Here is a 16,723-nt window from a genome sequence, read left to right as displayed (position 1 = left end):
ATTTAACATTTATCAAAAAAAGAAGCCATTATAAGACTTTCTTTAACACACCAGAACAAAAAGAAATTGAAAAAAATACAAAATAAATTGAAACGTCGTCTATTTTTTAATATTCTTTTTAAAGAAATATTTACACATGAGAGACGTGTCTAAAAAAAATGCATTTTTAGAAACTACTTTTACATCAACTAATGCTATTTGTCTTTAACCATACGTTAGATAGATAATTGGGCAGGTTTAAATTGGAATTAACAATTAAATATTAATTATTGATCTATTATTTTCGTGATAAGCACAATTAACAATTAATAATAATAGGAAAAAAAAAATAGTTGCTACGTATTACACCACAATTAATTAAATGTTAATTGTAGTTCACGAACAAATAAATCAAGTATTAATATCAAATTTGCGCACAACCAAATAATAATTAATTATTATTAATGTAAATTAATTATTTGTTAACAGGTTTCAATTACTACCGTTGGCTATTGATCAATTGTTGACTGTGATTTCCATACAAACAAATGATCGATTATTAATATTTATTTAATAAATACCAAACTCTGGTTAGAAAGGCATAGCTATGTATTTTTTTATAGCTGATATAAACAGCAACATGACAAATGTACTTTATAATAAATTTTCGATTTATAATGAATTGTGTATTATTTTTTAACATTGAATTGGAAACAAATAGAAATTATGTATTAAAATTTAAAATTATTATTAGGTACAGATTGTATAAAAAATGTTTCAAAAAAAGTAGCTTCTATTGTACATATTACACAATTCATAAAAAAATCAAAACAAATGACAATAATATTGTTGTATAAAAGGGCGTTCTTTAATTATTAGAAAGAAAAAGGCAGCAAATCAATTGTATAAAAAAGCTATCTGTAATTTAATTACCTTTTTATACAATGTTAAAAAAAGAAGATCATGTATGTATTATACAAAAAAATAATATTATTGCTTTAATTAAATTTAAAAAAGTTAGCAATAAGACAAATATTATTTTGTACATTATATATACTATAATTATTATATATACAAATATATATATTATTTATAAAAAATTAAATAAAAAACGCCCATTCATATTAAACACATAAACAAAAAAATAACGAATACAAATAATCAGTTCTAAAAACAGGCATTTTAAAGAAAATAAAATAAAAAAGCCTTTACACCAAAAAAATTTTTTTGTACTGTACATACTAATATATAAATTGTCACAATATACCTAGTTGATATATTGCATTTTTTTTCATTTGGCATAAAAGCGACATATTTTGCCTGTCTTTTTTTTAAAGAAATGCGTCAAGTGCATATTATCCGAGTTATGTCGCAAATTTATTATTATATTTGAGATCTATGTTTTGTTAAAAAAATAGCATTGCATTTAAATAAATTCGGCGGAAAGTGGGGACGGGAACAGAGTGTCTTAAAACTGGGTTCCCAGATTCCCTCTGCTTACCCTACTATGTGTTGGATACAGCGTGAAGCTTAAAAAAAATATTACTTTTATCAATTTTATATATCAATATAAAATTGATAAAAGTAATATTCAATAAGTCAATATAAAATTGATAAAAGTTATCAATTTTAATAGATCTTAAAAAAGTTTAACACTTTATTCAATTAAAAATTTAAAAAGATACTTTTTTTATATAAATTTGCGACAAATCGCCCGAACAATGATTAAAAAAATGATTACACAACTTAATAATACTACAATTAAAATTAGAAAAGAAATCAATGCCGATATTTTGCATTGACACTTTCTTTTTATTAAAAAAATACTTGGCTTCATTTTGTTTAAAACTGCAGTCACTATATTAAGAATATATATATTTTTTGTAGCATTAATAATAATATCAGTAATATAAAAAAAATTAAAAGCAGTTTACTACAAAATTTGCAAAATGCTGCCATTTTGACAAGTTATGAAAAAAATATTTCGCGCCATTTTTACACGTCACAGACTATATAATATATAGAAATATACAAATGGTTAACGAAATTATAAGAATCTAAATAAGAAGATTTAAGCGTATACTATTATTATAGATGAAAAAGGTTGAATAAGATAATGCTATGGAATAGATTTTTTTACTTATAGGATAAATAGAAAATTATTTTATTTATAAAAAAAAGAATTCTAAAAACTGCCATTATCTTCCTAATATTACATAACTTTTTTTGGTAAAAACCTTAATCATACAGCCATAGATAAACAAACATTGATATAAAATATTTATAAAACAATCTTTACTAAATAATAATACAAAAAAATAATCTATTTACCCTACATGTATATAATAACATAATACTTATATCACTTTGTATGTTACTATTGCTCGAGTTACTTAATGTTATATGACGCACCGCGGATTATTAAATATAATAATATATAAATAAAATAATGTGTTACTAATATTTTGAAAATGCACAATTTTGTAAAAACCTCGCAAAAGTGCTTTTCTCTTTTTGTGTCTATACCTTGTACAGTGATGGTTTATTAATATCATAATATTATTGATTTAAAATTAATTCATATCAAAAAGAATTTATAAAAAAATTTGTGAAGTATTAACTATTTTTGACAGATTTCCTAAAACGAGTTATCTATTTAACGAATATTTTTAGATTTTTTTTAACATAAATTGGAATAAACAAAGACAAAACGGGCAACTTTTTTTGATCTATAATGAAACCAATATAAATTTTCTTATTTTATAATTATTAAACAATATGCTTACAAGAAGAATAACCAATTACACGATTTTTTTTTTCTTAGATTGATCGAAACAAATGTATTTAGCACAATGAATAAAAGAAACAGAGGACGGAATATTCAAACATATAGAAAAAAAAACAAAATATATACTTAATAAACCAGCCTGTATATAGTATTTTAATATAAATATATAGAAAATAATCTATATATAGACACAGGTTATATAATATGTATATCAAATATATATGAATTAATTATAATCGTTGATAAATCAAAAACCTCTTTAATTATATAAGTAATCATATATTACTTAAATTTAGAGGTAGTGAGTTCAATAATTAGAGGAACTCACTGTTAAATCACTCCGTTTATTATTTCACCACATTTTTATATACATTTTTTTTAATTTCAAGTAAAATCCTCCATTAAACCATGGTGTTAGGTTACGCAACCTCTTATTCATTTTAAGTAAATAAGGAAAACCTAGTCACTCTAATCAGTACTTCACTAATTAAAAAAGATATTTAAATCAAGATGAAACGCGGCGTTAAGTTAAACAACCTTATAGGCATTTCAAGTAATAAGGGGGAGGAATCCATTCGTCAATCCTCCAATCAAAACAATTCTTTTTTATTCGCCAAATAATCATCTTCTATAGACCCGAAACTACGGCGTTAAGTTACACAACCATTCTAAACTAAACAATTTAAATAATTAACGAGGTTTCCTTCAACAAAATCAATTCTATATTATATATAAATTAACATATAGCATATATATATTTAATGTGAATTAACATTTAATGTAGGTCTGTGAGTGTGGCGCTCGGTTGTCTACTCGCGGAGCTTAAGTGCGTGATCTTTGATTGCACCGCCATCTCCTTCAGAGACAAAACGTTTACGGCCTCTGTAAAGAAAAAAAAACATCACAAAAAAACATCAAACATCAAAAGTGACGCCGTCGTAGCGCAACATTACCCGCGTGCGACTGTATAGGCGGTGGCCTCAATAGTACTGCAGTAAAACGCGGCGTATATAGTAAAAACCACATAGTTTGTCTGTCTGTCGATACTCATGATTGTAGGATGAAATATCGTCATTTCTCTATTCTGTTCCGACTGTTTCTATCAATTCTCTGTTCTGACAAACCACGGCGTTGAGTTCCGCCATATATACAATTCAATTGGATTGGAAGAACTTAACACTACTTTCCGTCTGTCTATCCAAGCGAGAATAAAAAAAAATAACACAACATACCTAGTAGGCAGTTTTTGCATGACGTTGTCGCCGAATCGGAGCCGTGCAGAGCATCTTTCGACGAAACGATCCAACATTATATAGGCGAGGGGCACGTCTAACACAATGTCTGACATGTCTTCAAAAACACGTAGAAATCCCTAGAAAGAAAAAATACTTTTTTGGTTCACGATGTATTATAACACTCTGTACATTCACTTCTCACGTACTGCACAATTTTAAAAACCTGTTTTCGCATATTATATAAATGTAGAAGTTTGTAAGGATGGGGGATTGTTTCACTTTCACTCAAAAACTACTGAACGGATTTAAAGGTAACTTTACAGTGAGAAAGCTTATAGGCTACAAATTATGATCATAATATTTTGTACAATATGGCTATAATTAGTAGGTTGCTGGTTATAAATTTAACTTACCCTGTCCATTTGATCAGGCGAAACTATAACACAGCGTTGGAGCTCAGCCAGGAAGGTACAGAGCTGTTCTTCCACGCTGGAGTTGATAGCTTCCACCGCTAGGAGAACTGCCTAAAATAATATTTATAGGAAAATTATTATATTTTCGAAAAATCGGAAATTTATTTATTATATTATATTAAAATGTTCGTTGTAAAATAAAACGCCATTTAGTAGGAACAACGGAAGCAGTCATAAACCTATGAAAGGGACACCGCCGGACACGTCTCATTCCGAAATCGGTAGGTATTGGCGGCAAAGTTCAAAGTTGTTTTACCTTTTGTAGTAATAAGTGTTTACATTATTGGTAAACTTCATGTATAAACATCATGAAATAAAAAAAAATCCTACGTCTAATATTAAATATTATTATATTGGTATATTGATTAATTTCTTTAGGTATGGACTTAAAATAGATGCTGTTCGTTAAAACGAACGCTGACGCTTCCACCCTGTATATCTTTTTTAGCTTTAGTCTGTAGTCCAGCATAGCATTTTAGGCAGAGAAAATCTAGTGTTAAGACTTTCCGTTGTCCCCACACTGCACAAAACTTCGAGATGTTACGTGTTGAGTGGCAAAACTCAACTTTCCAATTCACGGACATTCCATACCATGAATTGGAGAAATACATTACAATTATTTCCCCGCTCTGGTGCATAGGATGGCGTTAAATTCCGCCACCTAAAATTCGACGGTTTCGTGGGGAACAGAACATCTTAAGATTGAGTTTCCTCTACCTACCCTGCTACATGCGGGATACAGCATGAAGGTAAAAGATAATAATTAAGAACCAACGAATTACCTCATAAACCAGTTCATGATGAAAATGTGGCACCTCAAGCTCCCTGACACACCGCATTGCCTCAGCCAGGTCCCCTGATGTCAGGTACTCCTTGATGAGGAGCTGGATTTGCCTGATGAGGGACTTCACCGGCCTGATGAGGAGGAAGAGAATATCAAATAACTAATAAAGACTTAAACTTTAATGTGTTTTTAATTCAGTGACCGTTCTTTTAAGAAGTATGTATATAAGACTTGGTGGCAAATTCCATTTCTCCGTTGCGATAATTAGTTGAGCCAGTTGAATGCTTATATTCGAGGCTGTGGATGCCCTTTGGAAACCTCGGGGCATCCTGAAGGCGATGGTGGCGTGCAATAGGCGGGCCTTCCACTGTGGCGGCGTAGTAAGCACGGGCAATCCTGCGGCGTCTCATAGCGGTGAAGAGGGTTTCTTCTTAGTTTATTTTTGCTTCACGCTGTATCCCGCACATAGCAGGGTAAGTAGGGAGAAACCTAGTGTTAAGACACTCCGGAACCGAGTGGGTTTTATAATATCAGGTACTCATTCAATCTATCCCACAGTACCATCCGTCCAAATGCTTTTCGAAATGATAAAAAATGGTGACCTCTCATATAGAAAATATCTGCACGCTGTATTGAGCAGATAGGCAGAGGGAGCGTAGTATTAAAACACTCAACTTTCCATCCAATTTTAGAGACTGCACGTTGAGTGGTGGAAATCAACGCCGCGCTTCGTCTGCCATAAGGCGGGAATGAATGAGGAATGAAAATAATTGTGAAGCAACTGACTTGAATTGAAAAAACATTTTTGTGTTGGATAAGCCATTCATCGAGGGAGGTTGTGGGCTATATTTTATCACGTTAATCTTTTCTATACAATCCACTGTACCTGAGGTCATAGTTACCTAATTCACATATAGATAACCCTTAGTTATTCATTCGACTGTGCACATGAAGTCTCGGGTGGAAACTAGCTTGTTTTACAATATCTATTAAAAAATACTCTTTTTGTGTTTTACCTGATACCGCCGCCGACGCCCCATATGTTGTCCAACCGCACGAGCCCTTGCTTCATTGATAGAAGAGTCTCAGCCCTATTTATTGCTTGTCTGTAAAAAAAACAACAACAAAATAAAAAATAAAAGTACCCCTGCGCTACGACTGGCTTTCTGTTCATTACCGCTTAAAAGTAGAACTATATACATACATTTTTGTTTAATAATATTATTCGACAAACTTGGGCCAAGACTTCTTGCCTATCAAGGAGGAATTTTATATGAATCAATCCATTTTCATTGATTATAATTGTTTATTATAAAAGTAGGTCATAATTAAATTACTCATTAGTCAACGTAATGGCTAGATCGTAATATAATATTATTAGTGTAAGTAAGTTTGTATATGCTAATAATAAATAAAAAAATATATATATTTCCTTGATTCTGTCTCAAACTCGGAAGAAAAAACCAAAAACTTCTACTGACATATCACTTAGACCTTTGCCTTATACAAAAAAAAAACAAAAACTTCCAAAATTTTTAACCTAGCTTCTATTAAGACCCATACTCAATCTCCTAAAACTACCAAGCTTTAAAACAACCTATTCTCAGGCTCAAATACTCAATAAAAATTTTTTTTGGGCTCAAAAAACAAATATCTCTAAAAATAGATAAACTTCAACATATCTCACCTAGCTGGACTATTCAACTCCATTTTCCCCATGTTCTGTACAAACTTGGGCGGAAGACAGTCGTCGGCGACGCAACGGGCTATAAAGTTAGACAATAAGACCGGCGCGTCCGGAGTGTCCAGAATCAAGTCCGGTAATTTTTCTAGGAGATGCTCAAATGCTGGAGAAAAAGAGAGAAGTAAAAAAACCTACTAATATCAAATTTTGTGAGAATGGATGTTTGTTCTACTTACACGAAAAAATTATAATAAGCTACAATTTATGTAAATACTTTGTATAATTTTACTATAATATAATAATAACTTTGTCAATCTCTATATCCTGGGGAAAATAATCATTTAATATTTTCATTTCCTCGTTCTGGTAATAAGAAAAAGTGCGGCATTGCGCTCTCGACCGGAGTGTCTTAACACTAGGTTACTATTACTACACTACACTATACGGGATACCGCGTGAAGCTAAAAAAAAAAATCTCTTACCTATTCCTATGTCCTTGGCGGAGAATATTCTCCCGTATAAGTCAGATATGAGGACGGACGCCATTTCACAATGAGAGGGCTTGTGGTCTAACGCTACTTCTACTATTGTCTCGCATGCCTGGAAAACAAATTAAATAAATACCTTATACATCATTTAGCTATTTTATGTAGCGAAGCCCAAAAAGAGATATGGCAGAGGGAACCTTCTCCACTTTCAGGCAATTTTTACCTTCTGTGTCTTATTTTACGAAACAGTGGGAAAACGAAAATTGTTTGTCTTAGTTTAATTCCCAGGTAACTAACTACTGGAGTGAAAGGGAGTATAATTCACAGTGAAAATGATTGCAAACGAACTCTTATTGTTGAAAACAAAACTCTAATTATTTAAGTCTGTTTCTTCGTCTTCAATAGTTTCTTTTCTAAAATACAGTTTCAAGATGCTCCCATTTAGACTTAAAGGTAATATGCATATAATAAACTATCGTTCTATCTACGCGTACTTCAACGTAAATTTCAAAAAATAGTAAAATAAAGAGAATAAAAATGTATAAAAAGAATATACTCACCAAATGACTTCTAGAGGCAGTAACAAACTCCAAGAAATCCTCGGCCGCGGCGTTAGTATCACCATGCTCGAAATATTCCAATATCACAGGTTCGGATTTACGCTGTAACAGATGGACAGACTTACATATATATATATATATATATATATATATATATATATACACGTATACATAAATAGAGACCGTCGCAGGCGCATTGTGGTAGCTTGATTAAAAACGCAACGCTTGTAGATTAGATTTCTACTCGGTAATACAAAGCGCGACGTTAAGTTCGGTCACTCAACACCTCTCGACAAAGATGGAAACAGAGAGCCTACAGCTAGCATATACATATATTTTTTAGTTTTTTTTAATTAATCTGAGCTGTAACAAACCATATAATAAAATCTGATTTTGAACCACTATATCCTCATGAAAATTGTCAGTTTTACATGCTTTATGTCACAATACAATATTATGGTATCAACGTGCTGGTGTGATGATGAAGCTAGGGCATGAATATTGGAACTCTTCAGAGGCTACTAGTTACTACTAGGCATTCTACTTTAGGCTCATACAATTCATAGTCCCGAGCACGTATCACTTGGTGTAGAAAAGCGTAAAAATATACGCTTTTCTACACAAGTGATATATGTATAGTTTAAACAACAACTTTTTAGTTGTTATTAACTTAGTATGACAATCCCCATTTACCTAACATGAAACACAAACGTACCGTCGCTTGTACAATAGTCATTGACCCGCTGCGCCGAGTTGATTATGCGCGACGTGCGCGACGTGCACATGTGCAGTGTATGGCAACACGCTGCAGGCAGTTTATTGGCTACATTGTAAATCTATCAAAATTAATTTTTAAATTCGAACTAGTAGTTGCTGAGATTAGCGCGTTCCATCAAACAAACTCTTCAACTTTATAATATCTCAAAAAGGGGTAAAGCCTCTTTATAACCCTATATCGCAACATATTTACGTTTTTTTTAATTATTAGTAGAAGACACAACATTTAAAGTTATTAAATAGTCTTTCCGTATTACATATTTAACTTTTTAAAAAGAAAATAAAACCAATTACGTCATATATACCCACAAAAATATACGAAATATAACCACAAAAAATATGCCATTATATGTAATAATATACCACTTTAAACTCAAAAGAAGCAGAAACAAAGACAGGTTACATACGTTAATAACGTAAAAATTGGCATTTCGCCAGCGACTTACATAAGTACGGTAGGTCAGTTAAATATACATCATTTGTTATCTGTGAAGCGTTCTTTCAGAAAGAAATTACCGATACATCAATATAATCAGGAATTTTACGGCTCCTTAACCTCCTTGAGCTCCGTAACCGTAACTATATAATAGTCGAAATTCTCGACTTATTCGACTCTCTGGCTACCCTGCTAGAAATAAGGAGCTTCTTTTTTGCTCCTTGCTGTATCCCTCTTGTTCTTGAGTGGCGGCAATCAACGCCGCGTTTTGTCTCATGACATTAAATGAAAATATTTCATTGCTTCTAGTGGGAATCAAACCCACAATCTGTCGCATTTAAAGTCGCAGACTGCGCCACAACTGGCCTCAAAAAGTAAAGCAAGTAAATATATACATATTTTTTAAATTTTACTGACCATCTTCAAGGTAGGCTTCGAAGACTACATTTTTCAAATTTTTTGTAACTGCATTAAAATCATAATTAGAAAAACTAGCTAGGAGAACAGTGACCTAACACTACTTTCCGCCTATCCTGACCAAAAAAACCCAAAGAAACTGTTTTTTCTTAATACTTACCACAACCTCCTCAGGATCAGTCTCGACGATCACCTGCTTGAACTCCACATCGCCGTTGGTAACAGCTTCAGAGTCGTAGTTGGGGTCGTTGGCATCCTCCACGTACTCCTCGAGTAGTTCCGATCCGGGGACACCCCAGACACCCTTGCCGCCAGCTCCACCTAGGAAAAAATATTTTGAAAAAAAATTTATGATGTATAAGCATTTAACGTACTTTAATAAGAATTTCTTTGAATTTCATCATCTGTTGAAATGACATATTTTGAGTAGCCATTCCAGCTGTTGCTCATTATGTCGAAAATTGTAATATTATGAGTACATATCTTTACCAACAATACCACATACCATTGGAATGAAAGTAAGCTAACCAAAAAATTTTGTAAATTTTGTAATTTTGAATTCAAATATCCCGCAATATATATAGCACTACGATAATGTCAAAAAATAATATTGATAATCAACAGAAAACAGTTATTCCTACCACATACAGTAAAAAACCAGCCATGACCCGATTTTCACAATTTCATAATTGTCGGTCAAGTATCAAGATCGTTGCAAAGCTCCAAGGGACTGTAGTCCTTGTATTTGTTTAATTTTAGTTTGTTCAGAAAGACACAAATCCTATACAAGAGTTTCATTTTGTCTTTTAAATACGAATCCCTAAAAATAAAGAACTTTATACCACTCTTAGAATAAAAATTACTTATTTATATAAAATACTGTCGCCAAGAGATGCGGGTTCAAATCCCGCTACTTTCAAATTTTACACATTTTCTATATAAGTAACTTTAAGGTTTACGAAATGTGTACGAGATCAGTTCCTTTCAGCAATTTCATTTCACACAAATGGTTTATGAATTAATGATTTAACTTTATTTATATTTGTTGGCTGGTTTTACATTACTCTGGTTTATACAAAAAATTGTTGAACTATATGATGAAATAAAAAAAAAACAAAATAATCGTGATTACTTGTGATTTTTACACAAGTAAATATTTTTTTTTTTAATAAATCTTGATTTATATCATGGCACAAGGGTAGATCGTCACATAAATCACTTGACCCCACAAGTGACGAGAGGGTAAGTTGAAGGGGCGACCACCCTTACGTGACATTAAGCTGCTAAGTGGTAATTACGCAACAGGGTGTATAAATAGGTATATCAACTATAGGTCATCGAGTACAGACAGAAATTAAATAGCTTAGTGTAATTAATAAATTATAATGAAGTTTGAAACCTTCTTGACAAAATTTTAGAGAATACCGAAAAGACTCAAGTTCTTTGAGAAGCTTAATGTCGTTTACCCTATTATTAGGGTTCCGTCTGTCTGTTCGACTGCTATTTTTCTAAAGATCGCGCGGAGGTATGCAGGTACAGCAACTTGGAAATATCAAAAAATACGTTTGGTTTTTGAATTTTACCGCGTATTCAAAATCTATAGAACATTTCCCGTTGACTTCGAATCATGAAATTTGGCGAAAAGTGAGAATCAACACTACGAATAAAGGAAAAAAATAGAAAATGAGTATAATACAGAAATAAATAACTATTTTTTAAATATGTAATACGTGTACACAAAAACAAACTTAAGTTTGTTTGTTTCAGCTTTTAAATGCCTCAAGGTAACCCTTAAAATCATCAATTTGTTGCGAAATCATCACTGAGGGCGGAGTCCGTCATGGCGCAGTGGCACACCGTGTAACTGTAAACTGGGTACGATTCGGCGGAATTCATTATTTAATATTTTTAATTCATTCAATACGCAACGAGAGATGAGAGATACGGCGTGAAGCTATAAAAATACATTTAAATGACTTGGGAATTAATAACTATAAAAGTTACTACAAGACGCCAAACGGCTACGAACCGTGTCAAAACGACGTCGACGTAGAAAACAAATAAAATAGTGTTCTAAAACAGTGACTACTTTGTTCAGGTGATAAAAACTGAAGGCCAACTTACTTAGTACAAAATATAATTTTTCTTCGTAAGAAACGTAAGAAAGAATAACTTATTATAGTAAAATATTGAGAAAACATTTTATATGTACCTATAACATTTTATAATTTTAAATTCGTATTTTCCGAATTCGAACCCTTACCTTACTGTATCTACACGGGATACCGCCAGAATTGAGCGAGAAGTGGGGAATGCAAGTGTCTTAGGTAATAGCAACGGCGTCGTAACATTAGGTTCCCCGGTTCCCTCTGTTTACAGCACGAAGTTACATTAATTTGTATTTGTTATCAGCGCCACAAATACCGCCTGTAGACGATGTTATCACACTGAGTCAGTCAGTACGTGGCTTATCAGTTACTTTGCGCAAACAAATACAGTACAATAATAAATTAAACAAATTTACCATTCAATTCAACATTGTAATGTTAAATGATAAAAATATGAATACATTTTATGAGGCGCAGTTGAATATCGTTTGGTGATAATTGCGATGGCTGTGGGTTCGATTCCCATTCAATTCAAGGAATCAATTATTTTCATTTCCATGCTCGGTGAAGAAGGCAAAACGCGGCGTTGAGTTCCGTCTTAACACTAAGTTCTCTCTGCTTAGTCTGATATATGCGGAAAGTATCCCCCAATAGCGTGAAGGCAAACAAAAAAACATTTCCCCGCTCTGAAACAATAAAAGGAGGCTATTTTCACAAATGCAGACAAAAGAGTGTTAAGATACTCCGTTCTACACTTTCATTCTCTCGATTGGGAATCGAATCCACGAACATCACGTTTACAGACAGACGCTGTGCCACGATGGTTTTAAAAATATATTATATTATAATATAAGTTAGTCAATATTATTTTAAGTACGTCTTTAAATAGGATGTACTCGTAGACACGCGGTCTGCCAATAGACAGTATGTAAATACTTCTTGATAAGTGTATAGATAGTGTGGTCGTCGAGTCGTGGCCGCCCTACGGGCTGGCAGGCTGCGGAGATTTCATTTTAGGATTTCCCATAATTTTCATTATTTTCTTTAATAACTGCAACGTAGCGTAGCCACGACACATCGGGCGTACCTACTGTACATACATAAGTATAATCAGTTTATAATATTAATACCTATAGATGTTTCTAGCCTCACACTGTATCCCGCACATAGCAGTGTAGGCAGAGGGAACTTGGGAACCTATTGTTAAGACACTTCCGTTCGCCACTTTCCTCTAAATTCTGGAGGCATTGGATGTTGAGTTACAAAACTCAACGCCGAGTTTTCACTCATTACCAGAGCTCGCTTGCTCCCATATACCACAAACGCCTTGCCATCATCTACATATTCTATTACAAAAGGATTACACAAACATTTGCGCCAAATCCCTGCAAATTAAATCGAACCCGCGCCGTCAGCCCACTTGGCAAAATGTCAAATCGTAATTCTCATCTTTTGAAACTATTGTCTTAACGCCGGGTGAAGCTATACGTATTTTTAAAAATACTTTTATTTGTCCACATGTTGTTATATAGAAATTAGGTCACAGTTTTAATATTTAACTTGTAATCTTTCATTGTATCGCCGTCGGGCAGCGCAGACTGCAAACGTGACGGTTGTAGGTTCGATTCCCACAACTCAATAGGCATTAAGAACAGGCACTCTCGAAAATTGGGTGGAAAGTGGAAGGGAGTGTCTTAACATTAGGTTCCCTCTGTCTACTTGCTTAAAAAAATAATACAAATAATTGAACCAATTCAATTATTCCATTGTAACCTCTATACACAACTGATAACACTATCGTATGCTCTTATCATTGAGTGGGAGACTGAGTTGTTATCACAATAACAAAACACACCTGCGTAGTTTCTCAAGTAGAGTTGCTACTAAACCTAACCTTATAAATTTTTTGTTTCTTGCTCTATTGACACGAAGTACGGCGTTAAATTACGTGACATTGGAGGCTTTTCATAGTTAATGTCTATGTCGTACAAATAAGTTATTCATATAGCAGTATAGGGTGTTAAGACGGTCCATTCCCTACTTTCCTATGATTTTTTAAGACATTGTATGTTGAATGGATAAAATCAACGCCGCTCATTCATCTACCAGAGCAAGTAAATAAAAATAATTTAATATGTTATATTTATTCTAATTTGAGTTGCCCAAGTGGGAAAAGAACGAAAACAACATAATAATACATCATTGTTATCTATACGGCCCAGGATTTAAAAAAAAAGTGATAAACACCAATATTCTATTTATTTAACTGTATTTTTAATATTTATATTGTTGTTAGGTTATATATTTGAACTACCTCTTGCCTGCGAATTTACTCGCGCTGGGTGTATGTTTTTCGTTATATATTTTGATAAGATATACGAACATATAATTATAAGCTAGTGTTAAGACACTTCTGTTCCTCACTTTCAGGCTAATTCATTGCTGGAAGCATTGAGCGTTGAATGGCGGAACTCCATGCCTAGCTTTGCCTCTCTACCAGAGTGGGAAAATGAAAAATATTAATTTTATATCATTTCCTCAAATGAGAAACGAATCCACAACCTGTCGCGTTTACAGTTGCACATTTGTGCCCCAGCTCTATGATAGGCCTCTACATAAAAGCAACCTCAAAAATCTTTATAATATATAATATTCCAAAAATTCTATTTCAATGTTAACTGTTGAATGGTTAATTACATAGGATTCAAGATGCAGGAATCAAAACTAATTCATATCAATTTAATGGCTCCTTCATCGTTAATATTATATTAGTTATTAATTGTTATCCTTGGGTTTACTCAAATGTTTAAAGAACCACGTAACTTTTAAATGTTGTGCCACTTTTAGAAGGTCTTTGTATCCTAATTGTTATTCAGGTGTGTTAAGAAATAATATCAATGAACTGTAGATTTTATGATTCCCTCAAGACAATTCAGTTAAATCTTTTTTTGTGATATTAAAGTAAATTTTTCAAAGCTGTCCTATTCTATTCTCAACCATGGTTAAGATGGTTTTGTTAGAATCTTTATAATTTCTGACAACCAGATCATGTCATAGTTATTCCCAATCTTTTATATTACTTGTATCAACTACATGCATGAATAAAAAAATTATTACCATAAATACAGGAAAATGGTAATAATATTTTTATCTACAAATAATAGCTTTGACTGATTATGTTGTTGTTCTTTATTTATGGTGTTCAGTTCAGTTTGACTGAATGTTAAAAATATATATTTTTAATGACATAAAATTTGGTTACAAAAGTTTTAACATATAGACATATCTTTGTTATTTTCATATGTATTTTTTTTAGCTTCATGCTTTATCTCCTTCGATTTGATCCAATTATACCCTAGATGAAGGATTACAGTCTAAAAACCGCACTTAACATATCTTAACAGATCTTATGTCAAAGTCTGTGTTGTTTATATTGACTGGTGTCAATGTATGCAATGTATGCAATCCTTTACTCAGTGTATAATTGATCAAAGTTTATCACACATATTGCTTGGTAGAAAGAAAGAAATGTCAAGACACTATGTTCTCTGCTATCTATGCAAATTAAGAATATTGCATGTTGAATGGCTGAAGTTAATACTTATAATTACGTCTAAGGGTTATCTATTAGATTTATTTATTTATTTAATTTTACTCTTGCTCACTAAACAATCCAATATGATTAAATTAATTAATTTAATAAGTACCATACATTAATTTATAATTAAAAACTAATTTAAAAAACTGAACCTTTTCAAAAAAATCACTTGCCTTATATTTTCGCATCACACCCACATTGAAAGGCGGTGGCAAAACAATAATAGCCTTGACCTTGAAACGACGCGCCATTTGATCAAAACAAACGTTTTTATTTAATTTATTATTTAAATTCTAACATTAAATACGCATTTAGCAGATTAATTTTGATAATTTTATTTAAAAGATTGAAGTTTAATTATTATTCCAATTACATTATCTCGAGTATGTTGAAAATAGCCTTGTAAAAGTTGTTTACTAGTTGCATAACGAGTCAACGAACTCGACGGCACAGTTTTAATAAACTGAATAATAGAATTAGATGTAGACTAATATAAATGTATACTATAACTGCGCAAATTTACTCTTTCACTTGACCTTGGTCTAAGTTAGAAGTTAGTAAACAAATATTATGTAAATATAATAGGTGTATAGTATAAATGGCTTTCCAGAAAATTCTAACGCCGGTTTAATGGTTTATTAGTTGTTTTTTAATAATAAAATAATTACCTTTCTTAGGTAAACCCCGTCCGTGTCCATTTCGGGGGCGGCGACTGTTTTTCCAGCTCCGATATTTGGGCAGCGGCGTAGTGGCTGCAACAGCTCCTTCCTTGCTGTTGCTACGATTGAACTTTTTATTCTTGCGACGTAATTTCTCGCTAGATGTAGTAGCGTCACCGGCACCCTGTTCTTTCTTAACATCAAGCTCCGCCACGTTTTCCGTATCTGAAACGACGCGATCAACCTCCATGGCTAGTACCGGCTTAAAATAAGTTTTATTATAAATATCCTAATGTGAATCTACTAGGATTCCACTAGGATTGTTATCTAGAGGCTGCGTATCATAAACGATGGTAGGTATTTTATATTTTAGGACGTTATTTTCTGTTTTATTTATATACGTAATACAGCATGCACTCAGTATATTTGTTTTGGGCACATTGGACCGGTGTGAAGTTAGTTAAATAACACAGCGAATGGTTCAATCGTGCCAACTGTTGAGTTGTTGACTGTTGAGATTTGTTATTTGTAGGTTAAGCAGTATTGCCATTTGAAAGAAATATATGTTCTTAATATGTGTATGTCATAATCACAGAACACATTTACTCATATCATAATAGGTAAAGCTTAGCTGGTATGTTTATTGTGAATAATTAAGAATAAAAATAAGAATAGTAAGAATAAAAAGCTTTGTCACATCGCGTTAATCGTTTTAATCTAACCCATTGTGCATGTAG

At 32.5% G+C, this 16,723-nt stretch overlaps 1 protein-coding gene across 1 annotated transcript; it reads right to left on the bottom strand.

Annotated features, from left to right (window-relative positions):
- Positions 1-83: 83 nt before the first annotated feature.
- On the bottom strand, positions 84-16,451 carry Pdcd4 (Programmed cell death 4). The gene is made up of 10 exons (XM_085200925.1): positions 15,996-16,451; positions 9,782-9,942; positions 7,992-8,093; positions 7,426-7,543; positions 6,947-7,106; positions 6,276-6,365; positions 5,258-5,390; positions 4,416-4,526; positions 4,000-4,139; positions 84-3,649 (listed from the first exon to the last, which is right to left on the bottom strand). Exons 1-10 carry the CDS (start codon positions 16,234-16,236, stop codon positions 3,577-3,579), a joined length of 1,329 nt encoding a protein of 442 aa, XP_085057051.1. The 5' UTR covers positions 16,237-16,451; the 3' UTR covers positions 84-3,576.
- Positions 16,452-16,723: the final 272 nt, after the last annotated feature.

The sequence above is a fragment of the Heliconius melpomene genome, chromosome 17, assembly GCF_056956725.1.
Source record: "Heliconius melpomene rosina isolate 202511_hmr_F chromosome 17, ASM5695672v1, whole genome shotgun sequence".
Taxonomy (NCBI): domain Eukaryota; kingdom Metazoa; phylum Arthropoda; class Insecta; order Lepidoptera; family Nymphalidae; genus Heliconius; species Heliconius melpomene.
This window is presented reverse-complemented; position numbering and strand designations above follow the sequence as displayed.

What these genes read in the sequence shown, in the direction of transcription:
- Pdcd4 (XM_085200925.1), bottom strand. Translation starts at nt 16,236, where the DNA reads ATGGAGGTTGATCGCGTCGTTTCAGATACGGAAAACGTGGCGGAGCTT. An exon ending in CTGATCCTGAGGAGGTTGTG is followed by an intron (nt 8,094 to 9,781) that starts GTAAGTATTAAG and finishes CATCTGTTACAG; the next exon opens with CGTAAATCCGAACCTGTGAT. An exon ending in ATGCAAAAACTGCCTACTAG is followed by an intron (nt 3,650 to 3,999) that starts GTATGTTGTGTT and finishes TTTTCTTTACAG; the next exon opens with AGGCCGTAAACGTTTTGTCT.